The 22,521-nt window shown below is 50.5% G+C and overlaps 7 protein-coding genes across 7 annotated transcripts; 4 read left to right on the plus strand and 3 right to left on the minus strand.

Annotated features, from left to right (window-relative positions):
* Window positions 1–462: 462 nt before the first annotated feature.
* On the minus strand, window positions 463–916 carry BO83DRAFT_374674 (uncharacterized protein). Its single transcript, XM_025530256.1, has 2 exons — window positions 845–916; window positions 463–740 (listed from the first exon to the last, which is right to left on the minus strand). The coding sequence occupies exons 1-2, from the start codon at window positions 904–906 to the stop codon at window positions 611–613; spliced, it is 192 nt and encodes a 63-aa protein (XP_025392844.1). The 5' UTR covers window positions 907–916; the 3' UTR covers window positions 463–610.
* On the plus strand, window positions 829–2,881 carry BO83DRAFT_374676 (aromatic prenyltransferase). Its single transcript, XM_025530257.1, has 2 exons — window positions 829–2,283; window positions 2,337–2,881. Exons 1-2 carry the CDS (start codon window positions 1,010–1,012, stop codon window positions 2,458–2,460), a joined length of 1,398 nt encoding a protein of 465 aa, XP_025392845.1. The 5' UTR covers window positions 829–1,009; the 3' UTR covers window positions 2,461–2,881.
* A 2,052-nt stretch (window positions 2,882–4,933) lies between these two features.
* On the minus strand, window positions 4,934–6,689 carry BO83DRAFT_303511 (GABA permease; the record flags this gene model as incomplete). The annotated part of the gene is made up of 3 exons (XM_025527193.1): window positions 4,934–6,308; window positions 6,381–6,451; window positions 6,522–6,689. 3 exons carry the CDS (start codon window positions 6,687–6,689, stop codon window positions 4,934–4,936), a joined length of 1,614 nt encoding a protein of 537 aa, XP_025392846.1.
* A 1,315-nt stretch (window positions 6,690–8,004) lies between these two features.
* BO83DRAFT_395278 (uncharacterized protein) lies at window positions 8,005–9,542 on the plus strand (the record flags this gene model as incomplete). Its single annotated transcript, XM_025533067.1, has 5 exons — window positions 8,005–8,151; window positions 8,202–8,432; window positions 8,494–8,598; window positions 8,646–9,007; window positions 9,071–9,542. The coding sequence occupies 5 exons, from the start codon at window positions 8,005–8,007 to the stop codon at window positions 9,540–9,542; spliced, it is 1,317 nt and encodes a 438-aa protein (XP_025392847.1).
* Window positions 9,543–10,565: 1,023 nt separating this feature from the next.
* BO83DRAFT_303790 (EstA precursor) lies at window positions 10,566–13,810 on the plus strand (the record flags this gene model as incomplete). The annotated part of the gene is made up of 6 exons (XM_025527203.1): window positions 10,566–10,805; window positions 10,865–11,212; window positions 11,261–12,283; window positions 12,720–12,810; window positions 12,900–13,016; window positions 13,074–13,810. The coding sequence occupies 6 exons, from the start codon at window positions 10,566–10,568 to the stop codon at window positions 13,808–13,810; spliced, it is 2,556 nt and encodes an 851-aa protein (XP_025392848.1).
* Window positions 13,811–17,128: 3,318 nt separating this feature from the next.
* On the plus strand, window positions 17,129–18,425 carry BO83DRAFT_302953 (uncharacterized protein; the record flags this gene model as incomplete). The annotated part of the gene is made up of 2 exons (XM_025527169.1): window positions 17,129–17,367; window positions 17,420–18,425. The coding sequence occupies 2 exons, from the start codon at window positions 17,129–17,131 to the stop codon at window positions 18,423–18,425; spliced, it is 1,245 nt and encodes a 414-aa protein (XP_025392849.1).
* A 1,161-nt stretch (window positions 18,426–19,586) lies between these two features.
* BO83DRAFT_352734 (putative catechol dioxygenase) lies at window positions 19,587–20,938 on the minus strand. The gene is made up of 2 exons (XM_025529007.1): window positions 20,472–20,938; window positions 19,587–20,405 (listed from the first exon to the last, which is right to left on the minus strand). Exons 1-2 carry the CDS (start codon window positions 20,720–20,722, stop codon window positions 19,709–19,711), a joined length of 948 nt encoding a protein of 315 aa, XP_025392850.1. The 5' UTR covers window positions 20,723–20,938; the 3' UTR covers window positions 19,587–19,708.
* Between the last annotated feature and the right edge of the window lie 1,583 nt (window positions 20,939–22,521).

A 22,521-nucleotide genomic window follows, 5' to 3' on the forward strand; every position in this document is an offset into this window, starting at 1 on the left:
ATATTCAGGAGGGAAAAAGTTCCCCAACCGAAAATAGTAGTTGTTGGTGTCTTACAGTCGGTTGCGAGATGATTCTAAAAGGTCGGACGCAACTGTAACACCACTGAAAGCGAGAAGGTATTCTTACGAAAGATTGTGGCTGTTTCCTTGACTAGAAATGAGACTAGAGACGAGGAAGAAGGCACTGATAGCAGCATGTAATTCAATACCATCTGGTAAGTAAAGTATCTCCTCGGCACACAAGAAAAGGGGGAGCAACAAATAACAAAAGAATAGTATCCAAAACCAGGGGAAAACATCCCATGGTTTCCCAGGGCCACTTTTACCATTACAATACCGGTACATACTCCATCAAGCCACCGACTTCAGTCCCGAGGCAGGTAAGTTCCCGGCACGGCGCGGCGGAGGGCAACCACCAAGCAACTCCACCCTCTCTAGTCTACTACTTTTATCCAACCCAACCATGGATGTCTTCCCACGCACGTCCCCACTTCTCCCCCCGTTGCCATAATGCGAGAAATGGTCCACGGTACGCCTTTCCAAGAATGGATATTCTACCACCTAACGTACGGAGCTCCATACTCAGCTCTTGGCTTCTGCAGATTTGGACTCATTCCACAGAATAATCGCTCGCTTGCGCTTCGATGATGACAACAGTGCGCCCTTGGAGACCACGGTGCGCCGTGCCCGGCAACTCCCTGTCTAGCTCATCCGGAACCGCACGGCCCATGTCATTCATGGTTAGTAGGAGTGAAGGAGATTTGGCTCATCCACTGGACGGAGACATTTCGAGGATTGGTCATTCAACCGAACGTCTGTGAATTTCCGCTGATTGCTTATAAAGGAGCCATGCACGTCCCGGGGTCTCCTCCTGTCGGGAGAAGGTATAAGGTTGTCGACGTGCATTGCGGCGGTACAACTACTCATCCCTTGCCCAATTAAGAATCACCACCACGCGTGACTAGTACCCTACATACATATTGAATTCCCCCCGACTTGGCTTCCCAAAATGGGCAGTCTTACTCCTTTGCTTCCAGCATCGCCGCGCATGCTACCACATTTCTTTATCTCAGTGCTCTATGCGCTATTCTCCTCCCTCTTCAACCTAATCCCCGAGCATGCAAAAGGTCATCTCCTCAAGTCTGGTAGAGCACAGCACTTCCAGTCATCGAGCTGGGAGCAGGTCGACTATGAGATCCATAACGTCCTCAACCACCACGGCCGGTATTGGTGGCACACTACGGGATACGTGTTGAATCTGCTCCTGCAGGAGGCTGGCTACACAGAGCATGCGCAACGACGCATCCTAAACTTCTTCGGCCGCTCGATCGCTCCGCACCTCGGGGTCGCAAATGAGCCTGGCGAGAAGAGATGGCCAAGTTTCATGACGGACAACCATAACCCGATCGAGTTGAGCTGGGACTGGCATACTGGCAAGAAGGCACCGTCGGTTCGCTTCTCAATTGAGCCCGTGGGCCCCAATGCCGGAACCCAAGTGGATCCCGATAATCAATCTGCAGACGCGCTCTTCAGGAAGGTCTTGATGAGAGCATTGCCCAACACGAATAGGGAATGGTTTGACCATTTTGATCAAGCATTGGCCCCGGACCTACCCCCCAAAGGCTGCATGGAGGGCCACCCGTCGAAGATCTTCTACGCTTTTGACTTGAGCGAGGAAGACATCACCGGAAAGGCCTACTTCTTCCCCGGGTTCAAGGCTAGGTCCACGAAGCAGACAAATTTACAAGTCCTCGCACAAGCGATTCGCACGGCTCCTCACTGCACCGACAATGAGAAGCTTGGCGCATTTCGGATGTTTGAGGATTTTGCCCAGGATTCCTCGACTCCGCCGCTAGAGATGGACATGCTAGCCATCGACTTGGTCCGACCGGCTGATTCGCGTCTCAAGATATACTTTCGAACGCGCGAAACCAGCTTTGCCTCCGTGCGTCAGATGATGACGATGGGTAACCGAATTACCACCCCGTCACTAGAAGCTGGGCTGCGGAATCTGAGGCAGTTGTGGGACGGGGTTCTGGCGCAGACTGGCGTGCCTGATGATACACCACTGCCAGCTGCCAACCATCGCACAGGGGGCATCCTGTATAACATGGAGTTCCGCCCAGGAAGCACGGCCCCCAACGTCAAGGTGTATATTCCCGCCCGCCATTATGCGCCAAGCGACTGGCATGTGGTTACGGCGTTGAACGAATACATGTATGGAATTAACGGAAAGTCGGAACTGCCCATGCGTACCTATACTGAAACGCTGCGTAAAATATTGTGAGTAACCCGTGTCCGCATATCCAAGTGCAGATTGCTAACAATCGACGCAGTACGTCCGATGCTCTCCAGCAACGTGGTCTACACACCTACATCGCCTGCTCGGTTCAGTCGGGTGGTGAGCTCCGGGTTGTGTCGTATTTGAATGTGCAGAGCGAGAACTTCGCCACGGCATGAGCATGTGGCCATGACATGATGATTCATGAGAGACGTTTAGTGTATGTAACATATCTTTCCTCGAAACCCGCCTACAATATTTCTACTTCGTACTGTAACTAAACACATGACATATCGTATTTTATCGCACTTATGATTTGAACTAGATGAAAGAGGAAACGCTTACTTTGAGACACACCGTCACAGCCTGTAGAGAAGAATTCGTAGGATGACGCCTTCTGGTACGTTGGGTAAAGATACCGCGAAACGTCGAGGTCCAAGCAGCACGATGCAGCGAGTAGCGAACAGGCGAGAAAGTTAAGCGTGGGCTCCACTCGAACGGGCCACACCCGAGCTCGTGTCATTTACTGATAACCTCGGATCACGTTGGCCCACGCAAACCCGAGTCGGCTCGAGAGCGGGGTCTTCCGAAATTTTACATCTACCATCGATGGATGGATGGTCTTGATGGAGGAGCAGGCCTCTGGCATGCAACCATTCCATGATCCACGACTGCATGCAGCAACAGATACAGGATCCAATATTCGGAAAGGCGGCCTGAACAACTGAAATGAAATCATCCTGCAGGTTTCACTTGGCACAGGATAAGACACGGGAAATCACCCTCTCATGCCATGCAGAGGACTATACCCAGAACTGCCTCGGGCGCAGCTCTAGTGTCGGTGCTTGACCCACTGCAGTGACTCCTCGTGAGGCCATACTGTCAACACGTGTCGGATCGACGGAGGGGCACCACGGCTTGGGGTTGAGATTTCAAATCATAACCCTTTCACTGTTTTTTTTTGCTCAACACGTGTGAGTCCATAGAGGGCATTCCACCATGTGCTTCTTTTTTCCTTGGATCATTCCTCGCCGAGTATCCGGTTTCGAGGTTCCGCCGTAGCCGCGAGGTATCTATCTTGACTACTGAAGTTTCTCCGTCCAGGGCGAATAATACTCGGAGGTGGCTATTGCCATTCCTGCTGGGAATCACAGTTGATCTAATTCAACTGCAGAAGAAACAGTATATGTGCCGGTGGGAGGACTGATAAGGCAGTCAGATCAAAACAACGACCCTTCCATTCTCTGCAGAAGAATGTTCCATAAACCCAGTCTGTCAACGGGAAGACCAGCGCGGCGCCCGAATAGTTCCCACACTAAGAAACTTCTGGCGTCCTCGACGTTGGGACACAGCTGGCAGGATCCAGAGGGGCAATTCTTCAGCGGCAAGCCAGACCTGATCAGTCACTCTCGCTATACTAGTTCGACCCGTGTGGCGCATTCGTATGCTACCCGCGCAAATATCAGTCAACAAAGATCAGCTGGATTGGGTCCAACGTAACAATCTATGTGGGCTTTCCCTACCCATACCGTATACCTTGATCTGGATTCTTACCAAGATGGAGCCAACCTTCTTCAACCTGGGGTCTTAAGGGGTTTTCATCATCCGTCTTGTCGTGTTTGGCGACATGCCAGGAATGCGTACCCCGCCACCTCCATCCTGGCCAAACTTTCAGCTTTGCCGTCTGTGGTGGATCCACCTCTCCTACCTATTCTGGCCTTTCGTTTCTGAACTCAATGGCTCGCTGGTTCCACTATGGTCTGGCTTTCAGTAGTTTATTACCAGGTAGAACTTTATGGCGCAATATCTCTCATCCAAGCGATCAGGAACTACTTCACACCGCTAGATGGGGATGTTGACACTTATGTGAGCATCAATTTATCAACCCAAGCTTCTAAATTAGTATCTGCCCAAGTATTCAATTTGGTGACCAGTAATAGTCAAAATATACGCGTTCCTCACCGGTATCTGCGAGATTATCTCATCTCTCTGACGTTAAGGGTGAAGTGATCACCTGATATAAGAACCTAACGTATCCTGCGCCTGATTTAATTACATCTACGTACCTACAGTACAGTAAATCTCTACATGCGAGATTTACCATGCCATAGATATGCATACCAATCAAATCGATAACAACCTCGTAGTACTCGTAGTATAACCCCTACCTCCCATAAAGTCTTCTGCTTCACACAAACAGACAGACCGAATTTCTTCGGACTGGAACTCCTGAAGAGGTATTGATTTGCTACTAACTAAACAGTAAGGAAAATGGGGGAATCTTACTCTGTTCTAGTCATAATGCGTTTTCAATACAGATCCGAGCTTTGCCACATATACTACCATGCGCTGAGCATGGTAAACATGGCTCCGTGTTATCTGGGGGTTCAACAAGTTCTAGTATCTATCTATATTTGGTATGCTAGAATTTTTGCTAGTTAATGTAGATCAAGTGATTTGTATATCAATCATGTTTAGCAGTACTGACAATGTGAGGAATATCTAGTTGGGGAGGTTATTGCATTTGCGACTTTTGTGTCTTGGACACGTGATAATACTATCTGAACAATATGGTACCTACTGTCCGACAAACACATGTATAGTGTTTAAGGGCATGTAATTAATTTGGCATGCTATGAGAACAATTATTCTTCATCCCGAATTAGGATATGATTCCCTTTTAACATCCACAACAGGCCCCTTATACACCCTCCTCCCCTGAACAACATACATCGCCAAACTAATCACAAACACCCCCACGAAGAGCACCACGCTCCAATTAAAATTATCCAACGTCACCGGGATCTCAGTCGGCCAGAAGGACCAGAACAGCGCGAAGATCACATAAACCAACGCTACCGCATTAATCCAGATCCCATGCTTCCCTAGACTCCACCGTCTCGGGGGTAGCGTCTCCGGACAGGAGATCTTGCGATACATAACGCAGCTGATGGAGATCGCGTAGGTCCACATGAGCGCTGCGACGTTTAGGGAGATGATGGCGTTAAACGCAGTGTCGGAGCCGATATTGATGAGGGAGAGGAGGCCGCTGATGATGCATGATAGGGCGATGGCGTTGACGGGGAGTTTGTAGTGTTGGTTGACTTTGGAGATCCAGTTTGAGAAGGGTAGGCCCCTGTCGCGCGCGAATGCGTAGGTCTGACGGGCTGTGGAGGCGTTGAAGAGGATGTTGCTGAAGATGACGGGGATGAGGATGATCGCGGTGAGGCCGTTGACGCCGGCGGTGGAGACGGCCTGTTTGAAGACGTAGATGAAGGGGAATCCGGTCGGGTCGTCTAGGGCGTCTTTGACCGAGGGCATTGCGAACATGAGCGTGATGATGAGTACGAGGGCTAGGATTCCGTTGCTGAAGTAGCCGCCGCAGATGGCCATGGGGACGTATCGGCCGGCGTCGCGGACTTCTTCGGACATGTGTGCCGTGGCGTCTGAGCTGAGGGATCCGTAGATGGCGGATATTTGCCCGATCATTAGTGCTAGCCCGACGTTGTTCCAGCCGCCGTAGAGACTGAACTCGGTGAATACGGCTTTTGCGGACTGGCGGGGTGCCATGGCCCAGAGGACGACGATCACCACTACCCAGCAGATGGTGTGGAGGGCTAACAGGGCGTTTTGTATCCGAGGCATCCAGCTGGCGGCGTAGACGTTGAAGAAGTAGATGATCAGGATCATGGCAAAAACGAACAGGGTGCCTTGCCAACGTTTGGGGTCGTAATCGGGGTTGCGCACGCTGATGAGCCCTTGGATGATTGTGCCGGTCAGGAAGGACCCTGATGCGGCGCCGGCCTGCCAGGCGAGAACGGACATCCATCCGGTGATGTAGCTGAGGAACTTTTGGTATCGTGGAGAAGCGAATTCGGACACCCAGTGGTACTGGCCTCCTGATGTTGGAGCCATGGACGCCATTTCCGATAATGAGACGATGATGAAGCCGAATCCAACAAAGGTCCACACGTATGTCCACACCAAGCCAGCCATTCCACCGTCTTCGAGGCCTTCATAGTTGGATCTAATGACTCGGGTGCGTTAGTGCTGAAGAAATGTGGGCTGTTAGGATGTGATAGAGATGGGTATGTGGTACATTAAGATAAACTCCCAGGTAGCCTGCAAGACCGAAGCAAAACTCAGGGCAGCTAGAGGTCGGAGATTTCTCTGAATTTGAATACGAGATCAGCCACTCATCCTCACTTTACTAGTCGCTGAATATTTGCAGATATCTTACCTTGAACTCCTGCGCTTTGCCCATGCGATTCATATCGCTATGGTCATATCGCGTGCCGGCCTCCCCGCTACTCCGCTCACCGGCTTCGATTTCCAGCGGATGACAGCCCGTCGTCACCACTCGGTCGCCCTTCTGAATGCTGCCCGCTTCCCCTGTTGTGGACGACATTTTGGGACACTGTCAACGTGTTGAATTGAAGTAAAGCGAGATGAGGCTGTGGAGGCTAACTCTGCGACACAGACTAAATACGAAACGGGAATCCAGGCTGTGTGACGTGAGGGATCAAACAAAGAAACCGGCGGCCATTTCCGCCAGCATCCCCTTATTTTCCCTGCAACTGGCCGTTAATTCACTGAGCTTTCTTCCAGGTTAATGGGAATGAATTTTCGTTCATCATCATGACTCAAACTGTGGCAGCATCCAGCGTGGGGTTTCCCCAGTCTTTGTTCTCCGACCGCCATCAGGGCCCAGGGGCCCGTGGCAGCAAGGGTCGGAACGCACTCACATGGTCCATGGTACTCCTCCCGGAGAATGTGGCCAGTCAACGTGGATACAAGATGTCGATCTCTGCGGCCTTGATTTCCCAAGGAGGCGCAGACCCTCGCAATGTGCTGGCGGCGGGAGCAACAGGCAACGTGAGCGTGTGTAGCACGGCTCACCAGCTGCGACACTTTGACATGCCCGCCACTCGATCGGCACTCTTGGCCTGCAGGGAATTTCAACCCCCCTCTTTCCATTGCGACGAGATGATTGATGGCGTTGACAAGGGAGACACGGAACTACTAGGATGATCTAATTCGAAATCGGGCCATTAAGGATAGCAGGTTTGATTGCCAATAGGGAATCTCCGGGTAACCTCGATGGTCATTGGACCGACCATTTGCCATGGCACGAAATTAGGGCGTGGCTGCAACCCTTGCCTGGATACTTGCTCTCCTCTTTAATCTCCCTTCTCAACGCAGGCCCAACGTTGTTTAATCGGGTTAAACCCAGGCTAACCAGAACGGCTAGGCGCGTGGCATGAGATAGGAATGTCTGGATGTGATCAGGTGCAGTGGTGATAGGAATTAAGGTTTTGGGGGCCCATTCTCATGGTGGATGGCCAGTCTCAGCGAGTCAGCGTGGCCAGCTCCGAAAATAGCTCATTTCTACCAACGCGCGATGCGGAGAGGAGGGGTCGATTAGCAGTTGATCAGCCGGGATCCAGTTTTGCTGTGCTTATTCGCGTCGGTATCCACCAACGACATGCGATCGGGGCGTACCGTCAAGACTTTGGACTTTCTTGGTGGATGTCTGCTTGTGCTACCGTCCGGCACAGAGGAGTGTGCCAACGATGTCTGCCGACCGTTCTTTTCACTTATCGCTTTCATCAGAACACAATCAACCGGGCCATGTGTGCTTGCCTAGGGTTACACACCACTCCTATCTTTTCTCGTATAAGCATACCCCCTGTCCGACCAGCTCAGAGAATAACAGACAATCGATGCGTCTCCAACGCGACTGCGGAAAGGCTAAGGTGTCAAGGAGTCACTCAACCCTGTCGGTCAAGGCTGTCAGCAGCAGAAGTAGCCGACACACCCACCCTACCTCCTTCACTTCAGCGGCGCGATCTTCCTCAAAGAACCCGTCGGTAGATAATACCACAATGTCGTGATAATTTCTCTTCAACACCAGTGACAGCGGGTCTCAGTCGCAGTGCCGCCTGTTGCGATGACCGTCCTGGCCTCATCGCTTCCTCCTGGAGTTTCCCCTCCATTAACAGAGGATAACGACCATAACCATAACGGACTCGTCGTAATCGTCACTTCACTGGCTCTATTCTTGGTTCTTGCCTCGCTGGTTATCAGGTTATTCGCATCATCAAAAAGAGGCCTCATGCTCCAGGATGATCACGTTCTGTTTGCCGCAGCAGTATGTCAGCTTCCTCTAGCAGAGCCCGTTCACACACTAATCAGTCTCTCGGGCCCCCCAGATATGCGCCTGCACTCAAGTATCACTTGTGCTTCTCCAGGTTCACCATGGGTGGGGCAAGTCAAAGGAGCTGATCTCATCCAGTGACTATACTCAGATGGAGAAGGTACGTTATCCGAGCGCAGAGACCGACTAACGAGCTAAACATTTTAGGCCGGATACGCAGCGGATCTGTTCTACGTCCTTATCATTGGCTTGTCGAAAATAGGAACCATGCTATTCTATCAAAATCTTTCCTTGCAGCGTACGAAGTGGATGGTTAATGTCATTATATCCTCGTGTGGCCTGTGGGCCATGGTCGCAATATTGCTTTTAGCTATTCGATGCAGTAACCGTCCTTGGACCGACATCGATGACACCTGTGCTGGGCTTTATCCAAGATGGCAAGCCATCTGTGCGCTTGATATTGTTTTGGAGGCCGTAATCCTGGCTTATCCCGCAATAACAATCCGAAACGTCCAAATAAGTTTGAACAAGAAGCTCAAGGTCCTATCCATTCTCAATTGCCGGATCATGTATGTTACTTATCAACATATGTGCTGAAGCTCAGTATGCTAACACCACTCCCTACACTCCAGATTGATCCCCCTTTCCGCCGTGCATCTATTCTATATCCACTCCCAGATATATTCCTCCAACCCCTCGCTCGTCGGTACCTATGCTACCATGGTAGCGGAGCTCCACCTCAGTCTCAGCATTGTTCTTCTGACAGTATCATGTTTGAAGATGTTCGTGGCAGTTTACGAGGATGATCATGGGTTCGCATACACGGAAGATGCTTCGAATTCTCAAAGTCGCAGCGGTCGCACCCCACAGAAGTCGTGGCGATCATCTCGCCCGGTCAAAGATCTAAGCTCGTTCGGTAGCAGCTGTATTGAAGAAGAACCGATCTTACGGACGGAAGCGACCGCATCGGCTTCGTCACCGCCACTTAAAGGGCACCAGAGCAATGCAATATTGAAAAGTGTACAGATATCGGTGACCCGGGAGAGCATTGAATTGGGCGAAATAGCGGGACCATCTTCTGCTGCGATACCCAGGTCAACATGAGTTTCTTCATCGGTGAGTCAATTGAATGATTCAGAATGTCTCAATTGTCAATAGATAATCTTAATGAATTGGGTCGTTTGTGGGTTCCTCACACCCCATTATATACTCATACTGTCCGTTAATAGTGCGCCGTGAACATCTTAATCCTCCCATCACTACGTTGCTACATATGGAAAAAAGGGTTGACAACGACGACCTAGTGAAGTTCGGTACATGGCCAATGCCCTACGGTCCTCGATATTATTCTTCCTAAGAAATACGTGGATGAGTGGCATTGCTAAAGATGCATGTACGATTACAATGTACAACGCATTTGACAGAGTAATATGTATCCCATTCGATCTTATTTGCACTTTACTGCGAGTCAGGATGCATATGACTTCCAACAGCGAGGCGGCTGATACCGGAAGGCTTTTCATGCTTGTTCACCCGAATAAATTGCACTCAGTTATGAACTATAGCCTCGTGTCTGACTGCCAGCAAGCATTGTGAGCATCCGCCCATTCGATTGTGATGATGCTGTCCCAGGATCTAACGCAATTGTTTACTGGAGCACAATTGTAGCTACACCGTCGTCATGAGCCAACCCGATATGGGAGGTTAAAATGTTGGACACAAAAGGATGGTGGATAAAACCCCCATTGCAAGTGAAGAGGACAATAGCCTAAGAAGAACTGCAATCTGTGGATGGAATGCTTCAGCCAGCCCAGAGCGGTCCCCGCACTTCGACGCCTCGGGCTAAAATCGACCGGGCCCGTGCGGACATTCCCATTCCTGGATTATTTACTACCCTGCATGCAGACTCCACTGCTTTTCTATGTTTGAGTGGCACATCAGGCGAGCGTGCAATTCAGGCTGTTATTATAGCGGGTGTCACTTTCCGTGTGTCCGGCGTACATGACGAACCGCAGACGATGGGCGTGGCTTTGAGTGTATGGTTTACTTAAAGTATGCCGAGATCGCCTTCCAGTCATCACGCACGCTTTGAACCTACGATCGGCATTCAATTCGCCTCTCACGACAATGATACGCCCGGTCTGCCTAGCTTTACTGTTTTATACGGTCTGCGGTCTTCCAACCGCGACAAACCATAGCGGACAGCCCGTAGTGGATCTCGACTATGCCAAATACCAAGGCGTCCGTCTAGAAGGCGGAGTCGACGAGTTTCTTGGGATGCGCTATGCATCTCCGCCCATCGGTGAACTGAGATTCCGGGCGCCCCGGGATCCGTCTGCGAGTCAAACGCTTCAGAGTGCGACAGAGGTAGAATTTTGGCTTTCCGTTCTACATGTCAACTGATACCCCTCTAACACTCTTTCCAGTATGGGCCAATTTGCATCGGGGTAGACGAGGATGAATCACCTGGCGAAATTAGCGAAGACTGTCTGTTTATCAATGTTTTCAAGCCATCCACAGCCACGTCTCAATCAAGGTTACCTGTTTGGTTCTTCATACAGGGTGGGGGCTACGCAGAGAACTCCAACGCCAATTACAACGGAACCCAAGTGATACAAGAGTCTGGTGACGCGATCGTATTTGTTACATTCAATTATCGTGTTGGTGCACTTGGCTTCCTGGCCAGCGAGCAGATTAGGCAGAACGGGGACCTGAATGCCGGACTGCTTGACCAGCGCAAAGCTCTCAGATGGGTCAAACAATACATCGAGCAGGTGATATATCTCTCCAAGCAAATATTCCAGTGGGACTGACGTCAACAGTTCGGGGGTGATCCCGACCACATCGTGATTCATGGGGTGTCGGCGGGTGCTGGCTCCGTTGCCTACCATCTATCCGCCTATGGTGGTAAGGATGAAGGCTTGTTCATCGGTGCAATTGTCGAGTCGTCTTTTTGGCCAACCCAGCGAAAAGTGTCGGAAATGGAGTTCCAGTTCGAACGATTCGTAAATGACACAGACTGTTCTGCTGCCCGAGATTCCTTGGATTGTCTGCGAAAACAGGACATTGCAACCATTCAGAAAGGGAATACTGCCTCTCCCTTCCCTGGGGGTAGCAGCTCCCCGCTACCAGATTGGTACTTCCTCCCAGTTACCGACGGTAATCTAGTTCAGGACGAGTTGTACAACGCGTTTGACGCAGGCAACTTCATCAAGGTTCCCGTCTTGGTAGGCGACGATACCGACGAAGGCTCTAATTTTGCCTACAACGCTAGCAGCAGTGCAGATGTGTCGCAATTTTTCAAGAATAACTATCCGAGTCTCAATTCCCACCAACTGGATGCAATCAATCAGGTCTATCCTCGCGGTAAGCTGCTGCCACGGCACGCGGCATACTTTGGTGCTTCCTCCGCAGCATATGGGGACGCAACATTTACTTGTCCCGGAAATCATGTAGCGTCATCAGCTGCCAGATACTTACCAGATGCAGTGTGGAACTACCGAGTCAACATCATCGATGAATCAAATATCGCTGGTGGCATCGGTGTCCCGCACACGTTCGAGCTACCCGCGATCTTCGGAGCAGGATCGACCGGGACTCTCAGCAGTGACTCGTCGTATCTGAGTTATAATGCAGCTATAATCCCCGTTACGATGCATTACTTCATCAGCTTTGTCCAGGCACTGAATCCGAATACATATCGATATGCAGCAGCGCCAGAGTGGAGTACGTGGGGGGATGGGCGGCGTCTCCGGCTGCAGACGAATAATACTGCCATGGAGGCTGTGCCGCCGAACTCGGTTCAGGATTGTGCGTTTTGGAAGAGCCTAAGCGTGCCAATGGAGGTATAGTCCTGGGACTTGGGCAAGCTGTGGACAGTGACGGACATGGGCACGAGCCGTAGTGCTGGATAGAGCCTGAGTGATGGCTTGCATGTAGCGTATATACTATAGCACCGATGCAATGAAACCTCGATGTCATTCGACATCTCTGGACCAGCGGAAGCCACCCGTGTGTCATACGAGCAAACGAGCACGCCTTATCAACCATGGCATCTAGCAGTCAGCTGGGCTGATGGGCCAATCAAATCTCACGGTGACTCAGCACCCTCAATCTCCGCAGGAGGATTTGGTTCCCCGCAGAAGGTTTTTCCGCGCCGATAGAAATGATAAGGTCTAGAAGTATTTATTTAGTATCCCCCAGTCAAGCCACCTGCTGCTTCTCACACTTGTCAGCCGTGGCCCTGTAGACATCCATTGAAAGCCTGATACTTGGTTGAAGAGGGTCAACATGGCTGCCAAGGACCTGACGACGAGAGAATGGATCAATGCTCTCATTGAGCCTGGCTATCTTCTAGTCTGGGCCCTGCGCTGTAAGTGTGACACTGTTGGCGATGAATATTCCTGTCACTCGTGCCACTGCCCTGCAAGTCAAGCGACGGATATCTAACATACCGAACAGACTATGTCAAGGTCAACCTCGAGACCGTCTTTTGCAAAGGACAAATCCTCGCTCCTCTTCTCCACCAGAGCAGACTGCGTGATGAAGCATTCGGCAAATTCTGGGTAGCTTTCAGCAGTTAGTGCACCACTTCTCTTATCTCCAGGAGGAACCAAACCCTCTAACTCTCCCCAGCATACCTCCAAGCAAACGCCCCAGCATCACCACCACCCACCCAGCCCCCAGACCAAATCATCCGCTCCTCAGACCTAATCCCACCCCTCCTCGCCCGCGCCTCGGGCACCGTCCTCGACGTCGGCCCAGGCACAGGTACTCAAATGCCCCTCCTCCGCTCCCCAGCCATCAAGGCCATCTACGGCGCGGAGCCCTGTCACGGCTTGCACGCTGAACTGCGCACCAGCGCCACCTCCCAAGGTCTCGAGGATAAATACAACATCCTTCCCTGCGGCGTAGAATCTGCAGACCTTATCCCCGCTCTTCAAAGGCAAGGTCTTCTCAAGACCGACACTTCAGACGTGCCGTCCATCCTCGAAACCCTATCCACGACGAAAGAAGGTGTTTTTGACACCATCGTCTGCGTGCGCGTGTTATGCTCAGTCCCCGATATGCACCGCACCGTCCAGGACTTGTACACTCTCCTCCGACCAGGCGGTAAAATGCTCGTTGTCGAGCATGTAGTTAACCCGTGGCGGACGCCGAAGGGTTCCGTGATAGCTAGAGCGTTTCAGGCATTTTATGGCTTCATGGGCTGGAGTTGGTATTTGGGAAATTGCTGCATGAATCGGGATACCACATCGGCGTTGAAGCATGCTGCGGATCAGGATGGTGGGTGGGAGTCGGTTGAGTTGGAGAGCTGGTTCGAGAGTACCCCGATGCCGTATGTTGCGGGCATTTTGACGAAGAGGCGGTGATTTGGATGATGAGTGGGTTTGTATAGGGATGTGGTAAAGACGGCGTTTAGTCGAGTAGTTTGGACAGTCATGTTGTTAAGCTGTATTGTTCTCTTTCGATTACTCGGATAAATTCGGACTTTGTAGCGTGATGCAAAATGTCCGAACATTATCGGACTTCCCTAATCATTTTATCAGGGCAAGATACCCCGAATCGATTAGAAAACCACCCTACTTAAACCCCCGAAGCTTGAACCCCCGATATAATAGAAAAGCCCCCGAATTAAATAGAAAACCTCCCGATTTAAGCCCCCGGCTTATCCCACGAAGATTGAACCCCCGAATTGAGGAGAAAAGCCTCGGAATTGGGCCACCTTAAGATTGGATTCCTAGTTATATAAAAGAACCTCCCGAGTCTATTCCCCGAATTGAAGGAAAGAGCTTCCGAAGTAAGGTCCCGAATCAAATACTAGGAAAACATCACGATTGGATCCTCCGAATTAGATAGAAAAGCCCCCGACTTTACCCCCCGACTGACTGAACCCCCGAACATTAATCAGAAAAACCACCCGAACATTGAAAACTCCGACATGAGGCCCTCGAAGTTGAACTCTTAGAGTAGATAGAAAAGTATCTGAATTAAACCCAGTCAATTATAGATCTCCTAATTGAGTAGAAAAATCTCCCGACTTAAACCCCCGGAGATTGAACCTCCGAATCATATTGAAAAGCCACTGACTTGAACCCCCTGATTAAAGAGAAAGCCTCAGACGTAACCACCCGAAATTTGAACCCCCAATTGAATAAAACCCTCCCGACTTAACCATCCCGAAGACTGAACCCCAAGCTAAACGAGAAACCCAGCGATTTGTGAAGGCTTTGATTAGATAGAAAAGCCTCCGAATTTAACCTCATATGTAAACCTTCTGATTAAATAGAGAAACCCCCCGACTTAACAACCCGAAAATCGAATCCCCGAATTAAGTAGAATAAGAAAAACACCCCGACTCAACCCCCAGAAGATTGAACCCCGGATAAAAAAAAAAAAAAAAGCCTCCGATTTAAGCCACCTTAAGTTTAGATCCCTAATTATATAAAAGAACCTCCCGACTTAATCCCCAAAGATTGAAATCCCGAATTAAATAGAGAAACCTCCCGATTTAACCAACCGAAATTTGAACCCGCGTATTGAATAGGAAAGCCTCCGACAAAACCCCCCAATGACTGAACCTCCGATTTATGTAGAAGACCTCCGGAATTAACCCCCCGATTAATTAGAAAAAGCCACCGAATTAAGGCCTTGAACTAACTATAAAATCCTCTTGATTTAAGCCGCCGACTGAACCTCCCAATAAAGTAGAGAAACCTCCCGACTTTAACCCTCGGAGATCGAACCTCTGAATGAGTGATATAGAATAGCCTCCGAATTGAGTCCCCTCAATAGATATCCCTAAATCAACAAGAAGAATCTCCCGACTCACCCCCCCCCCCTCCCCCCGAAGATTGGGTTTCCGAATTATAGATAGGAAATCCCTCTGAATCAGGCCCTTATTTAAATCCCAAACCCTTCGACTCGACCCCTCCCCCGAAAATTGAACCCTGAATCAAATATATAATACCCCGACCTAATTAACCCCGATGATAGAACCCTCCGAACGTTGAACCCCCGAAACCCCGCGACTCGGCATTCATCGGTGTTTCCACTTGCCGGTGGCTTTCGGCGTTTCGGCGTTTGAGTTGAACCCCCCGGGCACAACGATGAACGCCGAACACTGAAAATGGATCCAGAGGAAACGCCGAATGAGGGTTGCGTCGGGGTTTCGGAGTTTCCTCTGCTTTCAAGGGACTTGTATTCGATGTGCGATCGGGGGTTTTGACCCTGGAAACATAACTTAGATTTGTCAATGGATGGATTTCTCTCTATTGTGGGGATTAATTGTTCGCTACTTAAAGTAACTCCCGGCCGCATGGGCAACCTGCCCGCGCCCATAGCACACCGCCCTAAAATCATTATACTACTCATTGCTAATTCACAGCCTTTGATAGAAATAGTGGTTACATGTAGAAACGCGTTGGGCGGTGTACTGGGTGGCCGGCGCGGGCGGGTGGCCGATGCGGCCGGGAGTTACGTTGGTGGTTCGGTGGGGTGTTTGGAGTATAACTTTTGGACTTGGTAGACTGCTAGAAGTGATTTATCTTCGACTGGGGCTCTATGATGGTAGATCAGAAGATTATTGTACTACTTATTAGGAGCCAATCTCGTAGATCCTCGCTTTGGGGCACGTTAATAATGTCAAGGATGAGCGGGATGGCAACGCCGGGTATAAAGGGACCTTCATGGATATCGAAGATAATTGAACGAAAATGGATATCACGAAGCATGTAAATATAAGGATGAATATTTGCTTATCTCCTTCTCTTTCAACAATCAGCTTACTTATGAGCAATCTTCTGGCTTCGCTTCTTTATACCCGGAAAGTTGAGTATTGTGCGCACAAGAGCACATGCATAGCCTATAGCAAACTAGGTGTTCCTCGCTCGGGGTTTGAACTGAAATATTGGACATGCTCATCTCAGTTTGCATTTGCAGGGCAAGAAATTGGTGCTCGTAGCGCTGGGGGTCAAGTAAGCCTTTAGGTTCTGTTATGCCATATCATAAGTCGTTTGGGGTTCTCTTAAACCCCGCTGTCTTAATCCTCGAAAATTACATGATAACCATTATGCGCTTATGGGTGTTCTAATAGAACAAAGGCTATGAATAGGAAAATTGTAAATTATTGTTTCAATGACAGTATTGGCATTGTGTGATTGATAACATTTACGAACTCCAACCCTTGTTAATTAGGACCGTAGTTGGTTCAGTAATAGCCAATTACTTCAATAGAGATATTCCAGAGCATATATTGAAATTCTGGCAACGTACAAATGGAAATCCACGGTGAGGCACACATCATGTGTTGGGGCCCCAATAAAAATAGCCGGACATGCAAGCTTGACCCGGACAAGCTTTGCGCTAAGTTCTTGGCTAACCAAGGCCAGACTGTCTGGCTGGCTGGCACCGTCCAGCTAGTGCCAACCTTGAAGTCAACTGATGAACGCTGAATGGACTGGTCGCTGCTGCGCCACTCCTGAGAGTCTGCTGCTGCCTAGTCCCCTCTTTTTTGCCGAAGACCCCGGGTATTGCGCGGTCGCTCGTGAAGTTTTCACTGCACTGCATGCGGCATCGGTCCGTGTCGACGAGAGTGCATCGCAAATATGGCATATGAAGTCTCACGCGATCAATGTGAGGATGGAGAGCCGTCCTCTTCTCGCGTTTTCTCTAAACACTCTCCTTTGGAGATGGTCCCTGAGGTAGATTCCGATCAGGATGAGAGCAGCTACGAAGCTCTACCTCTGACCAATTTTGGTCCTAAACGTCGGCGACGACGAACCACCACCCGAGTGCATCGCAGCAGGCTGCGCAGCCTATGTAGTTTCTGGAAATGCCGTCATTTGTATTGTCACATTCACCCGTACTCTCGAAGAGCCATGCTCTGCAGATTCGTAAAGCGTCCCTTCTGGGGCGTCGTGATCGTGCTGTGAGTGTTGCTTGTCACCAGCAAATAATGGTCCCTCGCTAATCCCATCAAGCGGCCTCCTCAAAATCGCCTCCCTCTTTTGGTCTGGCTTAGTATACCTCTTTCCAGACGACCTTGATGCCCGTCTCGACGCCTGGGTCTTCCCTGCCGGTCGCCCATCCATATTCTCGCATTGGACCACCCACGGTGTCGTCCCCGTGCGATGCCACTCACACAACGACTACTGGCGCGACGTACCACTACACTCGGCCCTTACAGCGGGCTGCATTGGTGTAGAAGCCGACGTCTGGCCATCCAACAATGACTTGCTCGTCGGACATACCCCCTTCACACTGCATCACGAGGTCACTCTCCGCAGCCTGTACCTTGATCCTCTTCTGGACCTGCTCCAGAAGCACAACACCCGGTCGAGCCAACTTGAGCCCGCGCACCAACCTGGCAGCTTCCGTGCCGGAGTATTCTCCAGCGACCCATCACAGACCCTTGTCCTACTCATCGACTTCAAGGAGCAGCCGGAGGCCACTTGGCCCATGGTGATGGAGCAGCTCCAACCCCTCCGTGACGGCGACTACCTCACATATTTCAACGGCACAGACATTATCACCCGGCCCCTCACAGTCGTCGCTACCGGCGATGCGCCCTTCGATCGCATCACATCGAACCAAACATACCGGGACATCTTCTACGATGCCCCGCTAGACCAGCTCGCCCTCCTCCCACCCAGTACCGAACAACCCGATCATCCAGTTCCAGAAATAGAGCCTACCTACTTGTACAAGAATAGCTACTATGCCTCTGTCGACTTCCGCAAGACTATCGGCAGTCTATCCCGCAACCGCTTCTCGCAGGGACAGCTGGAGCTGGTTCGGAAACAGGTTGAAGCTGCGCACGCGCGGGGCTTGAAGGTGCGGTACTGGGGAACCCCGAGCTGGCCGCGGGGTTTGCGGAACCATGTTTGGCATGTGTTGGTACGAGAAGGAGTGGATTTGATTAACGTGGATGATTTGAGAGAGGCCACGAGGCAGGATTGGAGGAAGCATCGGAGTTGGTTTTTTTGATGGCTGTTGATGGAGTAGCATAGTTCTGTGTACAGATATGTTGGTGGAGTTATGGAAATGTGAATGTGAATGAATGTGAATTACTCATCGATATTACTCTTGTCTTACCTAGGTAAATAGGTGAGTATGCAATAATCTGGTTTAGTAGAGAAGGATGGGAACTTAATCAACCCTAATAAGTTAGCATTATCGGAAATAGCTGAGAAAAGTAGAAAGTCCTCGTTGGGGCTCTTTTAGGCTCTCTTAGCAATACCAGACGAGGTAGGCACATGTCCCGTTGACAGACGTCTTACTCTGCTTCTCTTCTTTCTCTAGTACGGAAAGCCCCGTACTTCGATCAGGCTAACCCGCTTATTGCCAGAGGGCTTTTGACCGAAATCTATTCATCATTTTGTAGGAAAATCGGCACACTGATATGACTGGACAGTCAAGCATGCCAAGGACAGGACTGCATAAAGGGGTAGACCAACATTGGGAATTGTATCATGTGAGTAGGAGGTGGGATATTCCAGGCAGTTTACCACCTTTATGTACACAATATAACTGTCTCTGGAATTGGTAAGAGAAGGGAACATAGAGACCAAGTAATTAGGTAGGTCGCGAGCTTTCAAATAGCCCTTAATACATCAAAGAAGTTATCAGGTACCCCACTGATGTTGCTGCAATGAATCCTTATAACAATGGCTCCATACACAAGGTACTTCTCAGGCGCAATAGGAATATCGCTCGTGTCTACACTTGACTGCATTCACACCCAACAACTCAGTGGCTATTTTGGAACACCTGCTTCGGATCGACGGTGGCACAAGTATTTCCGTTATTCCGTTCTTTGCCACGTCCTACAGTCGATCACTCTCATAACTCACAGACTGTGCAATGTACATAAGAGAAACCTTATTTCTTCGTTACTGGCATTAGGAGCGACTGTGTGGAGACTAATTAAGAAAATGAGTGCTACTGCTACTAGCAAAGGAAGGTGGAAGGGAGTTTCCCCTGATGATGATGACATTGGCCAGGATCCGATTTGCGGGGGCTTGGCCTGGGGACCCCGCACTGGACCCAGTGTGCTTATGCAGGTGCTATGATCTTCTCGAAGTGCAGTCAAAGACCTATGTGGGTCTACTAAATACCATGGCGCTAGAAGTTCCATGTGTGAAGGGTATGAAAAAATCTGTATTCAAACAGTATGTCCAAGGGTCATCGCTGAAAGTTCGACAAATGCAAAACTATGTACATCAAATGCTTCATATCACCAAAGAATGGCATGTGTTTCTGTTTATTTTTTACAGCTTCTCCTGGGTCTTGCTGGCCTTGTTGAACCGCTCGAAGGAGGAGACCGGGGGAGCGGAGTTGGGGTTGGGGTGGTGCTTCTTCAGAGCCATGGTGACGTTGTACTCCAGGTCAAGCTGGGCCTTGGGGTCATCGGTCTTGGGCTTGAAGTCGACAACCAGGTCGTCCTTGACGGCGAAGACGGAGTCGATGTCGAGGTGAGGGTCGTCGGAGGGGTAGATCTGGTTGATGACGGTGGCGTAGTCGGGGTGGGTGATCATCAAGTGAATGTGGGCAGGACGCATGGGAGAGCGGTCCATGAGGTTGAGGAGAACACCGGCGGGACCGTCGGTGGGGAGAGAGTAAGGAGTGGGGTGGTAGCAGTACCACCAGAACTCGCCCTTCTCGTTGGAGCGGAACTTGCCGCGGAGGTTGTTCTCGGTCTGGTTGGGGTCCTGGAAGTCGTACTGGCCGTTGGCGGAGGCTTGCCAGATGTCAAGAACGGCACCGACGATGGGAGCACCAGTCTCCATGTCCTTCAAAACACCGTGCATGAAGGTGACCTTTCCGTTGGGGTTGGGATCTTGAATGATGCTGTCGCCCAGCTCACGGAAGGGAGCGTTGGGAGACCAGAAGGGACCGAGAATAACGTTGGAGGTGGGGGAGACACCCTCCTCAGTGATGATCTTGTTGGCGATCTCATCGACAAGACTGTGGGGAGATGATAATTAGCTTTTGAGTCTGGTGCGATCGCTATTTTTTGTGAGGTGGACTTACGATTCCAGACCGATGACATCGCAGATACGGTGGCACTCGTTACGGATGGGAGTGCTGATCTTTCCGATAGAGTTGATGAACTCGACACCAAGCATCCACTCGGCGGAGGTAAGCTCAACCTCACGAGCGAAGTCGTGGATGTGTCTGATCAGGGCGCCAAGGACCACACGAGCACGCTCGGGGGTCTTGGGTCCCATAGAGTTGACCACATAGGGAGTGAAGTTAGGGTCGAAGCGGCGGTTGGTAGACATGTTGTCTGTGTGTGTATGTGTGGTATAAAGAGGAGAAAGGTAGAAGGTAAAGGTTAAGAGAGGAGTGAGATGTAGAATGATGGGAGACAAAAACTCAGCGAGGTCTGGAGGGTCTATATACACGATGAATTTGGTCGTGGCAAGTCTGGATAGAACGGCGAGCGACGGCAAATCGATCGGCTACAACTCCGTGTGGGGACAGTGCGACGGTACCAGACACCCAAAGTTACCGTTGCCACATGCCGACGGATCTGATGGGTTGCATGATGCGATGTTTCAGTTTTCGCAGTTCGTAGTGGGAACAGCCGAACGACGGCAGGTTGCATTTGCCTTGCCGAATTAGCAAGATTACCTGCATATCAAAATCGATAATTGATTTTGATATCAAACTGCATTGCTGCGCGATGATCCCCGGGGTTGCTCTTACCCGCGGGTAAGTGCTCCCTGCCTTCTCCAGCTCTCCGCCTTCCTATCCAGACTGACGCCTCCTCGACGAACTGTTTTTCCGCCCTGCCAATTCACCTACTGACCAACAGCCTTGTTGGCAATGGGCTGATTTTACTTCTGAACTAGGGGTTCTATGCACAGCATCCTCATCGTGTGGACCAATCAAGATATTTCAAGTAGTAATCCTACTTTGGGACGTAGTTGAGCCTTTTGTCAGCTCTTCGATCTCTCCCCAATTTAATTGGCATCTTACATACCATCATTAACAAACACACAAGGTACTTCATTTCTATCGGGGTTTTAGCTCTCATAGTGAATACAGAAGAACCTGTCACGATCAATGTCCTGGCAATCCCTCTATGCTGCTCATAATTCTGCCGGCAAGTCGACGGCTGGCAATCCGGGGGCGGGGGCGGGGTGACTGCCGGGGGGAAAAACAAAAACCTGCGCTCTTCCCCAAAGAGGACAGCGGTGTGTGCGCCTTTACTTTTTGACGGGCTCTAATTGGCGCTGACCCTTTCCGGCCTCGAAGCCGATATGAGACCGGCATCCGGGCAGGACCCCGTTGCCGTTGGGCACGTGCCATCCTTAATCTCGGGATTGACAAGCGGGGCGGCATACCGATGCCCCGGGAAGAATGACCCCAGGTTGACCACGCTGCACTATAGGGCAGTATCCGGGGTGGTGATTAACCACGGCTACCCCTGGATGTCGTATGATTGTAAGCCGGGGGAGTGGATCTACCCTCTTCCCTCCCAACACGGCATCGCTGCCGACTCTGATTCACTCTTCCGTGAAGTTAAGAAATGCGGATGAGCTACCGGTAGAATCAACCATCTACTGCCGTGACAGGGCACTTCTTTTACACATCAGACCATATGTGACTATACCAGTATAGTGCCTAGTCAACCCTCGAAACAATTTAGTTGTTTTCATCAATTTGGCGCCTTCCAAGCCAAGTTGAACAGCATTTGTACAGTAGTAGACAGTGTCAGACTTGTTTTCCACGCGAGGGCTCTGGTATAGTTCACGCCAACTGCCAACCCAGCCTTCCACACGTTGAGCTAGCCTGACTCAGTCAGTCAAACCTCATTGGCGCGCATTCCCGCCTGCGATCTATGCACCAAGTAGCCTAGCCACGTGCGAACCAGCCTTAGTGGTGTGGACCGCAAACTGACCAATACACCAGAAATAGACACAAAGGATAGACTCTTCTCCCCTGGCTAGCCGCAAGAGGCATCCGAGGAACTTCCCACGTCGTCAAAGCTCCAAGACCACGATTGCCATCCGTCCTTGACAAGCGGATCCCGTTAAGGGACAAACAAATCCCCGGGAGTGGGCACCAGGACCGT

Source organism: Aspergillus eucalypticola (assembly GCF_003184535.1).
Source record: "Aspergillus eucalypticola CBS 122712 chromosome Unknown BO83scaffold_2, whole genome shotgun sequence".
In the NCBI taxonomy this organism is placed as follows: domain Eukaryota; kingdom Fungi; phylum Ascomycota; class Eurotiomycetes; order Eurotiales; family Aspergillaceae; genus Aspergillus; species Aspergillus eucalypticola.

Coding starts and splice junctions, on each gene's coding strand:
- BO83DRAFT_352734 (XM_025529007.1), bottom strand. CDS start 20,722: ATGTCTACCAACCGCCGCTTCGACCCTAACTTCACTCCCTATGTGGTC. Junction 20,406..20,471: donor GATGTCATCGGTCTGGAATC/GTAAGTCCACCT, acceptor ATCTCCCCACAG/TCTTGTCGATGAGATCGCCA.
- BO83DRAFT_374674 (XM_025530256.1), bottom strand. CDS start 906: ATGCACGTCGACAACCTTATACCTTCTCCCGACAGGAGGAGACCCCGG. Junction 741..844: donor CCCCGGGACGTGCATGGCTC/CTTTATAAGCAA, acceptor ACTCCTACTAAC/CATGAATGACATGGGCCGTG.
- BO83DRAFT_374676 (XM_025530257.1), top strand. CDS start 1,010: ATGGGCAGTCTTACTCCTTTGCTTCCAGCATCGCCGCGCATGCTACCA. Junction 2,284..2,336: donor GAAACGCTGCGTAAAATATT/GTGAGTAACCCG, acceptor CAATCGACGCAG/TACGTCCGATGCTCTCCAGC.